The sequence below is a fragment of the Pagrus pagrus genome (assembly GCF_965226575.1).
Source record: "Pagrus pagrus genome assembly, chromosome: 20".
Classification (NCBI taxonomy): Eukaryota; Metazoa; Chordata; class Actinopteri; order Spariformes; family Sparidae; genus Pagrus; species Pagrus pagrus.
In genome coordinates, this window is record NC_140207.1 from 25,512,552 (window position 1) to 25,535,092 (window position 22,541).

The 22,541-nt window shown below is 38.9% G+C and overlaps 1 protein-coding gene across 4 annotated transcripts in view; it reads right to left on the reverse strand.

The window, feature by feature from the left end:
• Positions 1 to 2,945: 2,945 nt before the first annotated feature.
• Positions 2,946 to 22,541, reverse strand: part of plppr5b (phospholipid phosphatase related 5b) — a 161,558-nt gene continuing 141,962 nt past the window's right edge. For 3 of the 4 annotated variants that reach the window (XM_084340506.1, XM_084340504.1, XM_084340505.1), the window contains 3 exons: positions 21,295 to 21,471; positions 16,195 to 16,329; positions 2,946 to 7,590 (listed from right to left, as the gene is read on the reverse strand). In XM_084340506.1, coding sequence (XP_084196632.1) covers positions 7,561 to 7,590; positions 16,195 to 16,329; positions 21,295 to 21,471 — 342 coding nt within the window. In that variant the 3' untranslated portion in view covers positions 2,946 to 7,560. The remainder of the gene's footprint in view (positions 7,591 to 16,194; positions 16,330 to 21,294; positions 21,472 to 22,541) is intronic. The other variant, XR_014621183.1, reaches the window with a different exon arrangement.

The window sequence follows — 22,541 nt, forward strand, 5'->3', positions numbered from 1 at the left end:
ATATACAGTTTACTGTCTTGCTGGTATACTTATTTACTGGTGCTGATTGTTGTACATGCCTTGTAAATAATACAATTTTGATTTAAGTAAAAAAGGAGCACTGACTGAGATGGTCACAGAGTTCACTGAAGCGTGCACTGCTATGTCCTGCAAAACCACGGCCATCTGCCTGAAATTGCACGGTTTTGGTGAGACCCTTCCTCATGAGATGGAGTTAACTTAGACGTTATGGAGATGGTTCTGTTGTCATCACATGACCACTTACATGATAACATGTATAAGAATAGAGATAGTAAACTCTGTCTCTGTTCAAAGATGGTGAATGTCCTCCTTTATCTTTCTCCAGTTGACCACTGACTCCTCATGTGGCCTTTGGCCTCTTCACAGTGGATGCTGACAGTGGTTTTGGTCTGGTGTTCACCAACAGATGATGTTGTTTCAGGGGTTTACTCAGTCTCTTGTCCAGTTTGATCATGATGAGCATGATGATGTCGTACACCACTCCTTGGGTGTCCTGTCTCTCAGGTGTACCAGTACGGATCTTAAGGTGTTCGATGGTTTGGGGTTAATGCTGAAATGTCTACAGTCGCAGTCATTACTGTGATAGTACACCCCAAAGTATTTTCTAAATTGTTAGAAATTGTAGAAATATATATTATTACTGTGCTAAATGTAATGCACTTATATATGGCTTACACAATACATTACATTGCTATAATGATAATTAACGTGATTCTATTTACAGATGGGCGCAAAACCAGTGTCAAACAGATGCTATGAGCAACGAGCAGAACTCACAAGGCCGTGCCACTGCTGCTTTTAAATAACGATTAACAGACTGGCTGTGATGCAAGGACATCTCCACTGTCATTGGTGAAGAGACCAACGAGAGCACATTAGTGCAGTTTAATCCTCAGAGACATGATCCACTGCATGACAATTTTAAGATAATTATAGCCATGTAACAATACTGGTTTTTCAATAAGAGTGTGTTGCAAAAGCACATTGTCTGGATGTGCAGCTAAAAAGAAAGAGAACTACAAAGACTTGCTCTCCATTAACCTGTCAGGGATGCTTTTTCTATATGTACTGTAGTTTACACCAACTATAATTTAAAAAAAGGATATGGATATGCATACGTAATTTGCGGGTACAATAATAATATGTGAATATTATGGGTTTCTGTTTTCTTTTGGTTTAGATATGCTTTTGAAAATCTCCCAAGAAAGAGAAAGCACATTCTGCATCTACATCTCCCTGTCTTTATATCACAGATAGGCAGATACTAATGTTACTAAAGCATCCATCACAAGAGTCGAGTTGTCTGTTGGTTTGTCCTTCCATGGGACAAAATGGTCACAGACCTCGCTGTGTGGTAGATACGTGTCTTACGGGGAAGTCAGTATGTCCAGTTTACACCGGGGACTGTCCTCCCAAAAAGAATGACAGCATTAGTCGTTTCAGCAAGTGCCCCCAAACCACATCTGTTTCCGTTCAAGTGACAGCACTCACAAGTAGCCGCAGGAAATATGATGGGAAGTCCACGAAAAGAGGAAGCAAACAATACACAAATCCATTAGTAGATGTCAATCTGTAAATGTCACAGAATCTTTAATTCTGTCCTCCTGACTGCGTAGAATTAACCTTTGTTTAGTTTTCAGGCGCTTTGTTATTATTAACAAGCCGTGGATATTTTGGAGCTTTTCAGAAATAAAGTTTTCCAGTGGTATTGATGTTTACATGACAGCTGTCAGCCCAGTATATACCCATATATAATGTTAGCAGTTAATGTTTCTTTAAACCATAGATCTGTCCAAGGTAGACATTTGTACCAAATGTGGCATATCACGGCCTCATTATATGCTTATTAGCTGACTTTCACATCAAGAGGTGGAGGGGACCAGTGGTGGTAACCCAGTCACATCAAAATGTCTAATAGCTACTGAGGTCCACAGTGCAAAAAGTAGTAGTTTCACAATAATGCCTCTAAAATTGTGACAAACTTTTTATTCTACTTATTTTTTTCTATTGTCCTGCATCCATGTCACATGACTGTCAAGTTTAAGTCCGCTAAACAGACAAAAAAAAAAGAAAAAAAAATGGTGGACATTTCTTTCATTATTAGAAAAATGCAATATTTTGAGTTTCTGCATTTAAGTGTATTTTGATTATATTTTTTAGCAAAAAATTTAATGTATATTTCATTTTCAGAATCTTCACTCAGTAAATGTGTATGAATTTTAGTGTTTTAGTTATTACGAAGAGTTTATGCCAGAAAATTGTTAAAATGCAACATTTTCTATTGTTGCTATGCTGGTTGCTATGGACTCTGTGAAACTACATAGCCTGCATGTTTGAATCACTGTCTTTGTGTTGTGTAGTTATCAGATGGGTTATGTTATCTGTGTTATGTTATGTACCTGTTTGACAGTGTCCTTTTTAATAAAAAAACCCAAACATTTTAGAGCTTAAATTAGCATCAAATTCCAACAGACTTCCTAGTCCTCCTACAGCTGTGGAATGTAACAAATACAGTACATGCACAATAAGAACTATGTGATTGCTTTCCCCCAAAAGTTCTGAGGATTTATCAGTAAAGAGTATATGGTATCTGGAGACCATCATCGTTTCACTTCCACTGACTCAGTAGAAATGGTCACTTACAAATGTGTCTTCACTCTCAGCAGTGCTCCTGCCATAAATCTTACACTTGTACAACAAAGTGATCTTTCCCTAACCAAGTAGTTTTGGTGCCTAAACTAACCAAACTGCAACATTTCTCATTAACCATGTGCTAAATAGGCCTTCTGGCAGAATGGCTATCTGGCAGACAAGGAGGGGCGTGACAAAACATAACTTGGGAGTGAGGATGGGTGGGCAGAACCAACATCATACATGTTACATTGCTTTTAAAACAGAACAAAGAGGCAACTTTTGGAGCCAAATGTTTGATCCCTTTTAATGTTTTTTATTCAAAGGCTGTAAATTTCTTTTTTTCTACAGTGTAAAAGGTCACAATTTGAACTAAAGTTGAAAAGAAAGGAAATTTGAATAAAAATATGCATAATATAAAAAGAATTTGAATAGAAGAAGAGCAACAACATCCATACAAAATGGTCCACTAGAAGCAAAGAAAGCACATGACTGTGTGGGGAGAAAAAAGATAAAAAACACCAAGTTTAGAAAAGTTTATAACCTATGTCTCAGAACAAGCTCAATTGAGGAAAGAATTGGAATACACAGCAGGGTAAGGAACATAAATATTAACACGAAGAACATGAATGTTACTATTCACAAAACAGGGTATAAAAATGTAACTGTAATTCAATCAATAACATGAAATATACCTCATCTTATTCAAATGACATGAAGAAGCAATAACAGTTCTGAGGAGAAAAAGAAACATTTATCGTGAACACTCACACAGTGCACAGTCATAAGAAAATAGTAGTAATGTAGAATATGACCAAAAGGATATATATATATACTATATATATTTATATCAGTTCTCTTTTCCTTTATATATACTAGACTAGGGTAGTGTAGCTCTCGCAATGCACATTTGAGCAGATTTTTTTTTCGAGTCCTGAATATTCTGTGTGATGTCTGTTTTCAAGCAGTCTGCAATGCCATTTCATCAGCAATGAGAAGAGTTAGGAGCCGACCACACAGAGACTCGTCGCTACAGGTGCGGTTGCTTTGCAAACGCCTTGGAAAGCATGTTTTGGACAAACCATCATATGTAATTAATGCAGTGCGACTCACGCACTTGTGCAGTAAAGTTGAACATATTTCAACTTCTAAAAACTGCTCAAAAAATGCAACACACATCGCAGGAGAGTGCCCTCCAGGAAAGCCATTGATTTGCTGGCTTTCCTAGCGTTATGTCTCTTTGTGATAGGCCCCTGACAGATTGATTTAAAGTGCTGCTTTTTGCATGTTCCTACCTGGAGTCCTTATTCATAAGTGCTTCAGTGATTATTACAAAAATAGAGATTTGAAGGGGCAACAGAATTAGACCTTCAATTCACTCATATCCTCTCTCCTAATGGGAAAGAAAGCCTGACTTGTTATTGCTACAAAGGAGAATGATTTAATTCAAACGAGGGGTGGCACCTTGATACAACGGAAATATACAATACGTATCATTGATCAGTTTTAATGTTTGTCACTGTTTAAAACAATAAGGTACTCTAAGGACGGCAATTCATGAATTGATGGACCAGTTAAAGCTGCATTAATTCATTTTTAACCCCAAACTGTGCTCAGTACAGTACATCAGTACATTTATTTACTGTAAACATGATTTGTTGTCACATTACACTGCAGTTCACTGTTTAACGCTTCATGTTCCTCTGAACTAGAAACTCAGTCCTCTGCTGTGTGTTTAGCTTAGTTAGCTGTAAGCTGTTAGCTCCGTTAATGTAACGCAAGTTATCTACATAACATAGGTACGTTTGTAAATGAAATAACGTAGTTATTTAAAATCAAACCACAATGTTTTCCTAAACCAAGTAGTTTTCTTGCCTAAACGTAACCAAAGTTTCAGTACGCCTGATGCTGGTATACTGCAACGGTCAAGTTGTTTTGGGAGATGATGATAATTAACCTATTCAGTCGTTTAAGTATGAGCGTGTGTTGGTCTTGTGCTGAGTAGCCAGCCAGTAATAGCAACAACACATCCCTTCTGCCTCAAAGTCGCCTGGCAGGATCTCTGTTCTTCCCAAACACATGTCCTATTGTCCCTGGGAAGATGATGAGCTGTTCGTCTCTAGTGCTGATGAAAATAATGTTCGCTTTGTAACTGTAATGTATTTGAAGAACACAATAGTCACAAACTGGGGCTACTAGCCAAAAATAGTAATTAATGCAGGTTTAAGTCATTTATAACCGGCAAAAAATGGACTGTTTCAGCATGTCCAATGTGAGTAATTGTAATGTGCTCCAGTATTTTGGGAAATATGTTTGTTTGCTGTATTGCTCAGAGTAACATAAGAATACATATCACGTCTGTGGCCAGTACAGAGAGAACCTACACATTAAAATAGATAGATAGATAGAACTGTTGGCAGGAGTGTTTGATGCAGCAAGGAATTTTCATGACATGGGAAAGCTTCAAGGTTGAAAAATCACCTCCTTTTAAACTGGAGAGTGTCCATTTATTCATTGATTCACTCATCTACCAATTGAAATAAGTTAAAAGGCTTACAATAAATACTCGTTCGTGCGATTAATTTTCATTAATTAATCACAAAGTTTGTAATTAATTAGACTGTTTTTTTAATCGCTTGACAGCCCTAGTTTTAACTTATCTGTAATGCAGATATAGAAATTAAGCTTATTTGTAATGTTTTCAGTTCTAGAACTTTATCTTGCCTGATGAAGGTCTCGTACCAAAACATTGCAAATAAAAGTATTTTTGCAAGTTAAACAGTGCTTGAGTTTGCATGTATCTTGGGTGTGTGACTACACAGTATCTAAAAGAGTAAAAAAGTGAACAGTTATGAGTTCAGTTATTGTATTAAGATAGACTAAGTACATCCTGTACCAATTGTAGTACCGTACACACAGAGATAAAAGTGAAATACGTTTTCTCATTTGAATCTGGGGAAGACAGCAGACAAGATCAAAAGCAGAAATGTTCTGTTTCATGTCCAACAAAGTGGACATTTGTGAAGCTGAAAAAGTCTGTAGGACTTGTAATTGTTTCAGGTCTTAGAATAAACATCTAGTATAATAGGAATATGACTGACTTCAATTCTAAAATAGTATTCATACATTAAAAGAAATTGCATTGTATCCATTATGAGGGATAGTAATTGATGTATAAATGGAACGACAAAGAGAATTTAAATAGTGCAACAACCAAACTTAAACTAAATTAAATGATCAAGGAAGCTGGCAGTGAGATGGAACAACAGAGACGGCCTTCTCCCAGTGTGAAGGCAGCCCAGTGTGTCTGCATGTCTCTTGAAACTGAAAACAGGTACTAGAACTAACCTCAACTGTAGGTTTTCTTACATCACTTTAACCTGATTTGACATGGCAGAAAACATCAGATGGGAGACAAACAGAACTATATCTGACTACTCAATGCATACAATAAAATCTCAGTTTTGGCCTGTGAGTCAGACTGACCTTTGTGTTTGTTAGCTTTGACATATAAAAACAAAGCATGTTGCCCTCTTTTGACCATGGGTTGCAGAGGCTGTGTGCTCTTTTCACCACGTCCATTCCTCATGTACAGTGTCAGAATATACCTGCTACCACACAACCATTAGATATTTTAAGTACAAGAAAAAGACAAAGATAGATAACAAAGAAAGAGAGAGGGAGTTGGTGATTGTCTGATGCCGCTAAGTAACCCTTGACAGTTTTGTTAGAATACAGAGTGTATGGTGTTTTCATTGGTTGCAGTTGAAGATTCAGTGGATGCACACATACACTCATGTACACACACCCTGAACCCTCAAAGAGATGTCTGGACAGCTCAATGACACATGAATACATAATGACAGAGAGTTTTGCAGTTTTCGTAATTTGCTACTTTGACCTGAGCCCATATTTATCAGAGTCCCAAGAAAGACAATTTAAGTGGTCCAATTCCAAAACCCTACGATTTAAAGCAAGCTCGTCACGTTCTCACACTTCACAATCTCCTCCAAATCTGCATCGCCACATCACATCTAGTTTTATACTGGCATGGACAGATTTGAGTCTTGTTCTAAAACTTTTGGGCTGCTTAATTATTTTGACCTATTATGAATATAACTTACAAAACAGTCCTCTGTCTCTGTACCACACCCATCTAGGACCCTAAGATGGACCCTAGGATAAAACTCATAAGCAACAAAAGGAGCCTTTGGAGCTCTCTAAAAATGTAGGAGCATTTTTAATTGAAAGATAGTGTCTGAGTAAATTTGTTCAAAATAAATATGGGCCCAGCAGACAGTGTCACAATCTGATATTCACAGTAGTCCTATGGATGTTATGGGTTTGATGTGATAACAGCACTAACAAACTCTGAAGGTGCAGATCAACTTTTGCAACATAACAAGAGAGGGTTTGCTCACTGTTCGGACACTTTCACTTACTTACTTACTGAACGGCTTTCCTTCCAGACATTTTATTGGAACAATGCTGGTTCACACACAAAATAACCAACCCATGTGAAAATATTTGACCTAGGCAGAGGTGAGATGGTGCAATCCAGTTCTTCACTTGTTCCTCTAGTGTCCCACAGTGTGCAACAAGTCAGCTCCGGGGTTTGCCGAACAACAAGCTTCATCTGGAAGGCGAGAGTCTGACAGGATTCAGAATAAGTGCATAGGTGGAGAAGCAGAAGCAGCCTGTCCCGCTGAGATACTGACACTTCTGTCTTTTTTTTTCCTTGAATACAAGAAGCTGCAAATGACAACAGGGGCCTGATAAAGACAACATAGAACAACATACCACAGACCAGACACACACAGAATGGGTTTAACGGTGCGCTCTGGTTAATTGGATTGGACGGTGAAGAGCGTGGATGTCCAATGGGTCTGCCACACGGCCGACTCCACGTCATGTGACCTCAGCGAAGGCGATGTGATTCTGCAGGGTAGAAGGGAAACACAAAAGGAAATCAGGAAAATGGAAAGAAGGAATTCAGGACAGGAACATTTTATTTGGATGAATCCCTTGAAAGTAATTTGAAGCTGCTCTTGGTTATAGGCTCTTTTTACGGTTGTAGTTTTTTTGTTTTCCTTTTTAATGAAAATTCCAAACACCATCAGCCAAAGGAATCTAGAATGATCTCATAATGCCTCCTGGAGTCACATGTGACTTTTAGAGTTCAGCCACAAACATATCTCTGGGGAAAAGCTCCAAATAAAAGAATAAATTAAGGTAGCTTTCACAGCAGAAAAAAAAAAAAATGAGAAAGAAAGAAGTTTCAAATAGGGGGAGGTTTCAAGGAAATTCCAGCATTATGCTACTACTTCCAGCATATTTCAATCTGCTGTATTTCCCATAAATGTGGCCATTGTGACTCTATAGGTCACGCTAACTTTGCATTTGCCACCTCAGTTGTAGAGATTTGGGGAAACAACTGGCACTTGTTGACCCAAATGTACATTCCTACACTGTTAGCTGTAATAGCTGTTCCAGGCGGTTACTTTGGGTCAGACACTAAGACAAGAATTTGAAGTGATTCTTGTGAAAATTATGTGAAGTTTCAATATTAAGTGTTGTTATTGGGTCCTTATTTCTTAAAATTGTTACAACAGAGATGGTACTTGAAGAGCTAGAACAACTACAGAGTCACAATGACCACATTTGAGAAGGTATACCTGGATTTTCTCCTAGGCTAAGAACCTCCATAACTCCCAAACACACCTTCGCAGCACTCCAGTCATTCTCATGAACTCCTAAACGTTTTTTTTTTTTTTCAAATGGACAGAGACTGAGCCTTGTCTCCACCATCAAGCAACTATTACAGCATTTAAAACAATGCCAGTGAGAGGCAGAAGCAGGAGAGGGTTGTTCATAGACACAAGATGCTTTGATTTTCTAATCCAACTTCAGAGGGTGTTTGGCTGTGTAGCATGAGAGGAGGAGGAGGAGGATTGGGGTAAAAGATGAGAGCCCTTTTCTCCCTTCGTCCTCAAGAAGCTACACAGCAAAGAGAGCAAGGACATGATGTCCTGTTGAGACTGTCCCTGCCAAAGAAAATGACAGCACTGGTTGTTTAAATATCTGTTTATGGTTTCTTGACAAGTGGTGGAACAAGTATATGTACACCTCATATGGCTTTAACACTGGACACGGCTCACATCCTCTCTCCTACCAACAGTCATTGTGGTTTCACCATGATTTGATTTTTTTTTTTTAAAATTGTACCAAGTGAAACATAACGTTTTGGCAAATCCGTCGTTTGCAGTAAAACATACATTGCCAACATTTATTCTGGTGATTGGGTTGAGTTTATTTGAGTTAAACAGTGTATGAAATATTCTGACAGGCTCTATAAATACAGTATAACAGCTGACAATAGAATCAATGGCAGCAGACCCCTAGGTAAAACATGACATTGTCAACTCTAAAAGTGACAGCACATTATACTGTCTGTACACACGCTAACTAATTAACTATATTAACTTCCTGCAGATGTGTGTGCAGAGCCTCTCACTCAATAGGCCCTATTTAAACAATTGATTGCACATGGTCCAAAATGCGTTTTGGGGCATATCCAACTACATTTTTATGCTAAACTGCCGACAATCTGGGGGAGGCGCAAGGTGCAAAGGGGTTGTGTTTAGGCTGCTGATTAGTCATGGGTGTGTTTTTTAACTGGCTTGTCATTTTGCACCATTAAATAGAATAATAAATAAAGCAGCATCAACATACATTTGTCATCTTGGCGTACTACTAAGAATCAGCATATGGTACAAAAGCATGAATGGCACACCACCACTATGACAGTCGACAGAGATACTGTATATGACAGCGACATATCATTAATAAGTGACACAAGCCAGTTAACACACTCAGAATCGTCACATGACTTGTGGCTGACAATCAATCTCCATTTATCTCAGCGGTGCTGTACTTTTATCTGACCAACACACTTCTTTACTTGAAGATGCTCCACTTGTGAATGAGCACATCTAAACTATGATGTAGATGGGATGCAACCAGAATATGTTGCAGTTACATCTTGTGTACATGAGAGGTCAAACAGCATCGAATAATGGACCTCTTATTTTGAAAGTCACAGTCCCTGATTTTGATTAGGATTGACAGTTATGTTAAAATAATCCCATCTAGCAGACTGTACATGTTTCGTGTTTAAGCCAATGGTTTCTCTCCCTTTTCATCCTTTAAAGTTTTTGATTTGACTAAGGAGAAATATTAGCATTTATATTGGAGGAAATATCCCCAACATGTGGTCATAAAATGAACTATAATTCACCCCCACAAATGAGGAAGTGTTATTTCCTTCTGAGCGTTTAATTAAAGCCAGCGAGTAATCTGTTCAATTTTCTACAGAGCAGATTTGGTGCAACAATCTGATCAAACAGCTATGTTCATTTATCTTTCAGGGAAATCATACTCAGCCAGTGATAAATGTATGGGTATGGTCTCTTCATGTTAGCTTCAGCATGTGGTAGAGTCAGGTGAAATCATTCCACCCCACCAAAGAAGAAAAATAGCAAAATAAAAGCGTGTAATTCATTTTTGCTGCTCAGATGTTCTTTCCTGCCCTGGCAGTTTGTTCACTGTGGCTTGTTTAGCTTCCAGCCATCTTTAGGCTGGGTTATTTTTAGAGCAGGCAATTTTCCACCAAGCCTGTCGTAGCCGAGGTGAGAGTCGCTGCTCTTTGGCAGACAACTGAGCGCAGGCGCTCTCAGCAGGAGGCTGTGAATTGAATCATCAGATACAGTAGGAGCTGTGTATTTTCAATGTTTCACTGCTAAATGTGTAACTTGTTAGCGAAAGCTAAAGAGAGCACAGCAGGCTAGAGTAAACACAAACATGCTGCTGTTACATCAGGCAAGATGAATTCTGAAGATGTAAAAAACAGAGAATTCACTCAGATTCAAAGAGAGAGCAGAAAAAAGCACTTCAACCACATGTGCAAAATACTCTGGACACGTTACTTTAGGCTGAATTAGCCTCAACCTCTCTTTGGCTGAATTGGATACAAACTGGTTTGTCAATGTGGACTTTGGCTACTAGCCCAACACATGGGCAGTTCATTGGTCCAATGGACCAGCACTTGATCAGTATACATACAGCAGATTTGCTCAAAGGAAATTGAACTTGGTTATACCTTGACTTTTTTCTATAAATCATGAAAACACTGTACTCACCAAAGTAGTAGCCGAGATCTCGGGACATGTTGACATCACTAAAAAAATGTCTGACACACGATCATTGTAACCCGGCAGTTTTTGATTATCTAAGACACTTTATTTGAAACCCTTTTGTACAGGAAATTCAAACCAAGGCTTTTCAAAACGTGTTCAGAGACAGTTAGTTCTTCTCTGCATTTAACAAAGGTGATGTTTTTTGCTCCTCCATCTCGACATCTACACTTCAGTCATTACATGTTTTGTGTCATAGTGCACTGAGATTCATATCAGTTAATGGCTTTAGGACCCATCATCACTGTGACTTGTGACTAGACTTGTACACTGCTGCACTGCACACAAGTTTTGTTACATTTATGCCTGACATCCACACTACTCCGGTGTTTTGGGACATCTAAAATGGAGAGTATTGGAACCGCTTCTGGACCTCATTTTAGTTTGAAAACTCCACGGTTTTAATGTGTGTTTTAATGAAGACAGGCAGAAATGGAGACTACTGGAAATGATGATGCCAACTTCCATGTTCGCCTCTTGATTGCCACTGTGTGTGCCCTTTTCTGATTCGTCACACCCCTGACATGTTGCCATTTACCATAAGAGAATAACGATTTTTGAACTTGTTGATACTAGCATCTGTATGCAGTTGTGCATTTGTTAATGCTACTACAGTCCAGCAAGTGCAAATGTAGGCAGAAGTAGCATAAAAAAAATGCAGAACTACACACAGATGCTAGTATCAACAATAAGGTCAGCTCAACATGGAGTGCCAGATTTGGGCACTCGTGGGAAAATTGTATTAATGAAGTTTTGAATGTCCTGGTGGGCCCCCATCAACCTCAGGGAAAGACTACATCTGTATGTCAGTGACAAACGTGAAGTAATTTATGTTATGATATTTAGTTTAAGAAAAATAGCATAATCTGGGAGGATTTCATGAAGAGCTGTCACGTTTCACTGCATCACCATTTTTGTCCTGATATCTGTTGCCTCAGTACCCTGGTACCTGTAACATATATTAGAAATTAAAAATAAGATAAGTAAATAAAAAGAAGTAAAAGTAACAACTGTTTGTATATTTTCTGCAACTAAGCAATCAAGAGTAATCAATCTGCCTACTGTTTCCAGCGGCGCATGCATGCCCACTGTACATGAATGGTTGAGTGATATGCGTTTTCAAGCGTGTCAGAGAATAGACCTAAATGGTGCTAAAACACTCGTCTGGACAGAGATGGTGTATGGTTTTGAAACGAACAAGTAGTAGTGTGGATGTAGCCTAAAAACAGCCCACTTATCTTATTTATCTTCTCTGCAGTACATCAGTAAGCCACCTATGATCTGAGGATTGTCTTGAACTGGAGGTTCTCACATTCAAAACTGAATCGCTTTATTTCTCATCTCTGATAATTCATGTGCCTGCAGTGGTTAGATCTCAGCAGAATTTCATCCCATATTGTTTTTTGTGAGTTGTTAGAGATGTTGACAGTAATGATATTAGGGGAGAGAGATCTGGAATAACATGCAACAACAGGTCCCCATCTAAATTTTACCGGGACATTGTGGATCATGGCCCCTCCCATGCTGTTGAAGTCAGATTGATTTACTGCTGGTTTGATGTCCTTCTTTCATCCTCTTTACCATTTGGATTCTTATCTGTTATTTATATGTTAATATCTCTGTCTTGATGTTCATACTCTGTATAACTAAAGGTTGAAAGGCATATTAATGAACTTTGTGACCAACTGCAGTAAGTACAGTAGCTACAGGAAGTTTAAGCTGTGATGGGTTATTGAACCTCTTGTGTTTCTTGTCCTCCCTGTGTCCTTTAGTGATGTCACCATGTTTCTAATTAACTTGGTGATTGCAGTGTTTTCTGAGCTGATAGGAATGATGGACGACAGCTTTAAATAGACATATAGCTGTTGTCTTTGTCTGACCAAGTATTCATCTCGGCTAAGTGATGATACAGTGTTAGTAGACAACAGAACTAATGGCTTAACCGACAAAAATGAGACCCAACTTATAAACCAGAATCATCCTTACATACCAAGAGACATATTTTTACATGTGAAACCACCGGCTGATATTGTGTTGTATGTTAGAACATGTCTGTCACTGAATGTATGCAGTATTAATAAGTACATCTCCATATAGTTGTATGTAGGATTCAACACACCAGATCAGTGCTGTTTTCAATCAAATGACCTCAGAGAGACATTCATATTCAATACTAAAACTACCAGTGTTCGTCTTGTTGATGTTCACTAATTCATGTTCAGTGTTGTCATTTTTTAAAAATAAACACATGGGATGGATGATCTGGATTTAAGTCAGATCTGCAGAGCAATATCAGCCAGTAGTATCAGTTTAATTCAAATGTGGAATAAAAATAAATGTACAGCTGAGATGTGTGCAGAGATTTGGCAGAGCTCAGGCTTTAAACCATTTCATAGTTTGTTGCCTTTTGTTTCTGAGTCGCTGGAACCAGTCGAAGCTCTGCAGCCAGCGTAGGAAGGCCAGGAGGCGCTCCTTAATGTAGCCACACTCTTCTTCTTCATCATCCGTCTCCTACAGCAGCAGTGTGTGTGTAGGAGTGTCATTAAAATGTCGACACAGCTACATGTATCCTTAATTAGGACTAATGGGTGAAATTGTGTCAGAAAACAACAAGAACTGAAGATGACCCTGCTGTCAGTCATGTAGTAAGAGTAAATGGTAACTTTCAGAAACACTAAATGTAAATGTGCTGTAAAACAGTCTGATCAGCTCTAAAAGGGTTGGACCAATATGGATGTTTTCTCAACTTATATCAAGGCAACAATGGCTTTTTATTAATTATCTTATTGGTTAGTCATTAGCTCCCACTTATGATATGATGGGAACACAGTAACAACGAACAACTGATTCAATTCTTGAGTTATCTATAATTTGTTTTTATTAATAAGTGATGTGATGATTAGTGATGTCTCAAAGTTGCTCAGTTTTTCTGACCAGGCAGTATAAATTCAAAGGTTTTTATTTGACATTGAACCAGAAAAAAGCAGCAAATTCCCAAATCTGTGAAGCTGGAAGCAGCATATATTCAGCATTTTTATATATTTCATTGTAAACAATCAAACAAGGATTTATAATAGTTTCACTGATTAATTGCACTTCAAACCAGACCTCTATATGTCTATCAACTGATTGATTAATGTAACCAATTCTTTCAGACTAAATGGACAGGGATACATAGTGGTATGATTTTATTCAGCAGGTGAAACCACCAACAATAAATATAACACTGACAACACTGACACCAGCATCACGTGTCATATCCTGCTGACTGATTGTAGGAGACACCTGTCACTCTACATTTAATATGACTTAACCTTTCCAGGTGTGCTGCCAAATCATCAAATGTCAGGAATTTGGATGTCAGTGGATATTTTATTTTCCTGCGTAACCCTGTGTCCTGCAAAACCTACCAAAAATCCTACCAGCTGGCTTTGCCAAATAGGGTTTGTAAGACTAATATTTGCTGCCTGGCTTATGTTCATTCACTTTCTTTCCAAAGGTCAGTGCTTTAACGATGGAGATTGGGTTCACATCCTACCACAACCTACCTGTCAAGTGTCTGTAACTTCAGACACTTGACAATATGATAACGTGTGAACTTCCATATCTAGGTCCCATGATGAGAACTGAACCATCTCCAAAACAAAATAACTAAGCTGGGCAGCATAATGCCCCTTAGAAAACGTGTTTGCTTGTGCAAATTACCTGTAAATGCACAAAATGTTCGTATTTCACAGGTTGAATGGCCACTTTGTTTTCAATTGTTTATTCAGTGTGACATCATGCTCATGTTAGATATTTTCTGTGTAGAACAGTCCCTCTCTAGAGCCAGTGTAATGTTTGTCCCTTCTGGGCTACTGTACAAACATGCCGGTGCAACATGGTTTCTAACAAACACTAACAAGGTTAGTGAGCTAATAGGAATAATAAAAATAGACACCTTGTTTTTTGTGTGATAGTCAGCATCACAAGATATCTAATAATGAACTATGCATATGGTAATACAGGAATAAAAGCAAATCCTTGTTTTAACCTGTAACCCAATAATAAAGGGGAAAACAATATAGTTTTAACACTATTTAAAGACACTTTAAACTATTCGTTATCCATTGGTGGTTTTTATAATATCTGGTTTTAGGAGGCGCTGTAGCCTCCCTTAAAGCCCCAAAGCACTACTCCTGTGACTTTTTCCTTTGAAATAACACAGAACATTGTTATTGCTGTAAATTGTCTACTTATTACCAATAGATGTATAAGTAATATGGCTAAGATGCTAAAAATATGAATGTTGCTCCTAAATTTTGTGCTGGTGCTCCAAACATTTACTGTAGCACCACCAGTGCTACTAGCAGATAAAGGTGGTCTGGAGCCCTGTTGATACAGAAACTGTGGTGGCTTTTCCTAGGAGCAGTAAGCTGAATGTTGTGAAAATCAAATAAGCATATTGACTTAAATGTGCTCAGACTGAAATCAAGCAATTTTTGGGTCATTCAGTCATTTAAGTCAAATTTGACCTTGTTTATCTCGAACAGCCAACTGTGAATTAGCTGAAAGCTAGTTAGCAAAGGATGCCCTGACCGTGTTTGTAGGACTGGTTCTGTTTGTTTGTTCAGTTCTGCCTCTTACTGGACTTATAGTCTCACTAGTTTGCTCAAAATGTTTCACTCATGCAAATGCTGGTCCTTTCATTCACTTTGCATGCAAAGACCTCAAAAAGGAGCTCTTGCTCAGTCTGAACATGCACTATGAATTGGAGTACGTTTGTAAGTTCAACAGCCATGTTGATCTCCTCCACACTTGTCTCTATTTTTGTTTGGCACAGGCAGGCTCTGGCACATGAATATGACATTATGACCCTTTACCTTGCCCTAAAAGTTTGGTGCAGGTGTCCAATTCAGCTTTCAATAAGCTCTGAAGCTATTTGAATCACTGACGATGTGGGCCACCATTCAGAGGACTGAAACTCAGCTACTAACATTTTGAATAAATTACTAGACCTTTATGAGTAACGAAACACAACTGTAACTTTTGCATTAAAATTGTCACATTATAAATCATATAAATCATACAAATAAATAATTAGTGAGGCTAACATCTACCATCAGCTCCATTACCATTACTAACCTCGAGAGTGTTCAAGGAACCATATTGGTCTAAAGCTGATGTTATGAGTTTACTTCAGTCAGAGTTTACAGTATTTGAACGTGGACAGATGTTCAGACGTTATTCAGGGGATACAGAGGAGCATATTTGAGTGCAGATGTGTTGTGTTGTGTTGTACTGCACTAACCTGTGAAGCGATGTATTTCTCCAGAGGACTCTCCATTCGGCCCATGTTCAGAATGGCTGTGTTGGGTCGCTGCTCCGCTGGTGACTCTTCGCTCAGCAGTAACTTGCCTTTGAAGTTGTGGACCACACACACCACCTACAGAACACACACACACACACACACACACACATCAAATTTGTTACATACGTGGATGAAAATGACGGCAAGTGATACACACACACATGCACACACAGACACGGAAGTCTCCCAGCAGAGGACACAGATGTGTGTGTAACTGAATTTCAGGACTGATTCCTGAGTGGTTGGTTGTATTAACAGAGTAACCCGAGTATGTAGGTCACATATGTGTGTATTGACTTCTTCCTGGGGGTATACTGTAGTTATGATGGATGTGGGTGGTGCATGAGCTCCTCTCATAAAGAGAGAAAAGGTGGTTTTGAGGTTCGTATTGAAATAACCTATTTGAACTGCTGAGCAGAGAAGAGATACACTGACCTCTGGGTGCCTGAGCACTGTTAAGTCTTGTGCAGCCCATTATATCACACAGAGCAGTGCAACCTGGAAACTTTGTATGGAGGCTCACAAAGCTTACTAGCTAACTTAAGAAAAGTCATCAGCCATAAACAACCAATCCATTAGCTACGGGCCAAACAGGGAGTCACACACCACCTGAACTGGGATGGAAGCTTGATGCCATTCCGTCTGCTGCAGTATTTGAAACAAGAAGCTCTTTACACTAATTTAGAGTCATCGTTACAATTTACAGACATTTTACCCAGCAGGAACTTAAAACAATTAATTCTGGTCATTTAGAATTAGGAGCTCTGTCCCTAAGCTTATATACAATGCTTATCAGGCCCAGATGTAGAGGGGTGCTAGTGCTAGTGTACATTTGTAACTAACACATATTACTTGATACATTGTTGGAGCACACTGGAGGAGTTGCCTCAACTTTGATTTAAGGAGTTTTGTGAAAGTAACCTGTAACTGCTGTCTACTGTAGCTACAAGTTAGCCTTGTTAGCTGACTCTGAGCACCACCGGGGAGGTGTTGGTGTTTACAACGCTTTCTCAGCAGCTTTGGTCCACAGAGAAGGAGGTTTTCAGGTCCAGGGCTAGAATGGGCACCAGGACCAGAGCTCAGCAACCTCTACAGACACCGTAACAGAGGTGAAGAGATGATGGAAGAAGCTAAGAAGAGAAAAAGAGGCCGGAGAGGAAATCTCAGATTGGCTTTTAGTTGTTAGCGATAACTTTGCTAAATAAAAGGCTGCAGACAGAGGAGAGCTGGACTTGTTCCTGAATAGTTAGTGGCATTAGCTGCTTGCTCTGTTAGATGTCTTGCGTTGTTGCACTTGCTTGATGTTTGGCTGTTAGCAAAGCTGTCAACAATTTTTTTATCATAAGCCAAATCAGCCCATTTGGACAGAGGTTTAGATGGTAGCATGACCAGGTGTTACTGTCTGTCTTCAGGCTGCGTTAGCTTGGCGTGCTGTTACTGTTCAGAGATGTGTACAGCACCAGTGTTAACTTTGGCTGCCACATGACAAAAATACCTGAACATTATGTTTTCCTCAAGACGTAAGATTTCCAGATATAACATTGTTATGACATGCAGAGTTTTGTTTTCACACTTTACGTTACATTACATCCTACAGAAAACTGGCATTCGTGTTCACCACAAATCACACACAATACAAATTACATCGTAATGTTGCTTTAAGTTTTAATAATCCTAATTTTATTTGACCAAAGATGCCATTGCATCACAGAAGACAATAACACAAGACAGATTGTACAAACAAAGATCCAATGAGATAAATCAAAAAACATTATTTAAGTAGACTTGTTAAAGTGACTAACAACCCTGGTAACACACAGAGGGGCATTTTTAGCTCTATTTCTGTGGTTCCTAAATGTTGGTTTGTATCCTAATGTTGATCCATCTCTTTTTTTTTATAAGATGCATTTACGAGTTTACATCTCAAGACCATATTATTGTTGTGTGCCACAACCCATCTGCAGGGCGTTTTAAAATCTTTACTGCTCCCAATATCTCAGCTGTGTTTTATGAAGATAATTTGCAGATATAAGATAGCATCCCTGCAAGGGCAGGAGTGGGCTAATCTGCTCTTTGATTCACTGTTCTCTCTGATAATGAGAGCTATTGTTTTATTAGTAGGAGGAGAGTGAGGAGGACGAGAAGAAAAGATGTGGGGAGAGACGAGAGTAAAGGAATATGAGAGAGGAGAAAATACAGCGATAAGAGAGGAGAGGAGAGAGCGGGAGAACCAGAGAGGGGGGAGAGGAAATGAGAGGAGGAGAGGAGATTAGAGAAGACAAGAGGAGAGGAGAGGGATGAAGGAGATGTGAGGAGGGTAAAGGAGATGAGGGGAGGAGATAAAAGATAAGATAAGGAAAGGAAAGGAGTGGGAAGGGGAGGAACAAAGGAGAGGAGGGCAGGTCAGTCAGTTTCTCTCGTATTACAAGAAAGAAAAATCACAAAGACGTGTTGTCTTTATGTTTTTCCTTTCTCTGTCCATCACTAATAGCACTTTTTTTTATCAGGGCCAATATTAATGGAGCTCTGTGTAAGGAAGCTGAGTGAGGCCTTATTACAGAGCCTCTGTCTTTCCAAGCACTCTAACTCTAACAGCACAGAATGTACTGGCCTTTCTCCGTTGAACATAAGAAGAACAAACTCGGATGAAAAGGGAAAAAAAGGGGAGATGATGTTCTTTTGCTGCTCCCTTCTTTCTGCTGCTGCTAGGAAACATGCTGTATCTGGGGCCCACTCATCAGCACTTTGTGTTTCATGATACTGTGCAGCACAGAAAAGCCTTCTATAAAAGACATGTGTACAGCAGAAACATGGTGGTGCTGTGTGCAGCTAAACTCTGTGACCCTGCTGGATGTTGTACAGGTCAACTCTCTGATACCACCGGGTCTTTCTTCATCTATGGCTAATGTTGAACTTTTCTTTAACCGAAAAGGATGATAAATGTCATTTCTCCAGATAAAAGCTAGAATTCATATAATGACATAGAACAATAATCTCCAACATGCAGCAAGGAGGGGTGTGGTCAGCATTAATGAAGGCCAATAACTGATAAAAGCCACGTTCAGGAGGGGGAGACTACCTGTTCTGTACTGTAATAGCCCACATTTACAATGTGGTTCGAGTATTCAGGATAATTTACATTCCCACAGAACTAACTGATGTGCAACAGTATAAAAGTCATGCCATGCTAATCACTCTGCTGCTCCTGTTTTCTCTCAGAAGTACCGTTTTCATTTACAATGCAACTGTTGGATGAGTTGCAATCTAATTAGATTACAACCTTTGTGTTCCCCACATGACGGACTATAATCACTTTGATGATCTCTGACTTTTTGTCTAGCTTCATAATCAGGACAAATTTCTCATTTGCCCAATAATTTGCTTTTTGACCAAATACCTGCAATACCAATGACATTCCCATGAGCCTCTGCTGCACTTTGTGTTTAGTGCTAATTATTTAAATTAAATACAATACTTTATTGTGTTGTCAACCCAGTTGAGTGAACACAACTCTGTGCAGCTCTTAGAAACATAGGAGAGACAACACACAGATACATACAGTATAATGAGAGCAACAGAAACAGTTAAACACTCAGGCAGAAGTAATATTGTTAATGTTCGGTAACCTCAGAGTTCAAAGAGCTGAACAACATATCAAAATTAAAAATACTCCTGGGAGAAGGAGACAGGGCATATCTTGCTGCCCAATATGTGTCAACATGCCACAACCTGAGGGACAGTGAGTGACCGACACACATACACACGCGCACACACACACACACACACACACACACACACACACACACACACACACACACACACACTGTTTATACTGTATATATAATTAATGTAAATCAATCTTGGTGTTGTGTTTGTGTTGTTATTTGTTGTGTTCTGTCCGAGTGTTCGGACAGATGCTTTGGCAACATTGTTGTTAAACTTTCATGCCAATAAAGCTCCTTTGAGTTGAATTGAATTGTTAGCAAATGTCTGTTCTGCAGCTACAAGTGCTTGTGCATCGGAGTTCAAGTCACGGACAGCCTCAGGATATGTGTTGTTCCTGAGGCAACATATCCTGCACTTAAAACACTGGAATTACACCAGGCTACAGCAAAGTATGGTGGAGCCATGGCTTCAGCTGTCGACAGCGTTTGTGTAATTACTTTCACTGCCAGAAGGAGGAGACAAAAGTTCCACGCTGCAGATTTTATGTGGCTTGAGAATTCATGTCGCAATGAAAACTAGAATTAGAAGAGGACAGAAGTAGTAGAGTGCATACCTCCGCCATGGCCCAACAGTCCCCTTCAAATATCAAATAAAACATATAAATCCACTTGATCAAGATTTTTATTTAGATCTCTATTAAATTGCTCCCACTCACAGATATCAGCCATCTTAATACACCTGATTTTTTTTCATCAAGACCTATGCATTATTCCCAGAGAAATAAATTGAATGTTAAAGAAAGTGAGGAAAAATTCCTGGATCCACACAAACAGTAAATGGGGTCTATATTCTGGGCTGTGACCCATCCTCCATCCAAATTTCATGGAAATCTGAAAATCTGAAAAACCATAAACTCCTTTGTGGAGGTAAAAATATATTGTTCAGTTATCAAAGACAAGATAATACAATAAAATGTGCACATTAGATTGTAGATTGCTTTTCACTTTATTTCTTTGTTTTTGTTTTTTTTCATTATATATCTTCTCCATTCCACCAACATTATATTACTAACACTTACAATAACAAACAACTGCAATCTGTGAATTATTTGAAATCATAGAAGATGAAAATAAGATTTTTATGTAATCGATTTTTTCCTCCATCTCTATCAAAAGGCAACAGAAGGATTTGAGGTAAATAACTACCTGGTCAACTGAGACATTTCGCTACCTCTTTCTGGATGTGTGCATAGCATAGGAAGTACATGAAAGTGAAATATAGAACCATCACAGCTGGAAAAACTGTATGTATGTCTCCTACTCACTCCACAGATCTAAATACCTCTGTCCTACATAAACACACAGTGAGTCTCACCAGGAAAGTGGCGATGGCAGTGCCAATGATGAAGCCTGCAATGACGTCTGACCAGTGGTTGCGGTATTCAGCCACACGGTTCAGACCGGTGAGAAATGCCAGACACATGAGCCCGAGAGACAGCACCGGCTTGGCCAGACGAGTGCCCTTCGCCTGCACCGTGCACGTCACATACATCTGCCAGGGAAGAGGGATGCAAGGATTAGATCATCTGAACTTTTAAACATCTTGAAAAATCACTAGTTCTGTAAGCAAGCAAAAAGAAACTTTAACACCTTATTCACCTGCTTCAGTCCATCTGCACCTACTCAACTAAAACTGTTGTGAACCCTGCAGAGTGCCCTGATGGAGGTGATACCTGTGTTTGGTTATGTGGTCGGCAGCTCTGTCTCCTACAAATTATGGTTCTAAACAACTAATCTGTAAGAGCAAAAACGTTTTGAGGGAACTGTAACGCTGACAAGTTATTGTCTTTATGAGCAATTTTAACATAATGAAGAAATGTTTTTTAGTATTTTGCTATAACGCATCATTATGAAGCATGTTGATTGCACAATGTACTGGCTATAGAATAACGACACCATCAGCATTTAGATCAATTCTCCATAAACCTCACTCTCATAATACTATTATATCTACCACCGGGCACAAAATCTCCTGGGAAAATGAAGGCTGACTTGTGATTCAGTAAGACTGGGAGCCTGGCATCATAACTATGTGCTTTCACATTTTCATTGTAGAGTAAATTAATGATAAACGCACGTTTTGTCCTGTGTTGTTAGTACTTGTTACTCTGAGGAAAACAGAAACGATCCAGGGCAGTAATATCATTTGGAAACGCCGGAGGTAAAGATGTTTCCACCTGGAAAATCTAAACATATCAGTAAAATGTTCACTGCCGATGTAATTTCATTTGTTTTCCAAAATAGGCAATCTTGCAATACACTTTCCTCTCAATAACCTCAACCACCACAGCATTATTCAACGTTTTTATGGTTATTTGTAGGAAATAGGGGTGTGAATCTTTGGCAAACTCATGTCCACTCCAATTCAGAAATCGATTTTCAATTCAAAACGATTTTTGATTCAAAGTTGATTATTGATGAATGACGGAAAAGGGGGCACTATTTTCAGCCTTTTGCTCCAGATTTTTGTGTGCTAAACCATTAATTGGGATCTGTAATCTGCTGAAATAGAATATGAGAAACAACTGGAAATTAAGTTAAATGATCCATAGAAATATTTAA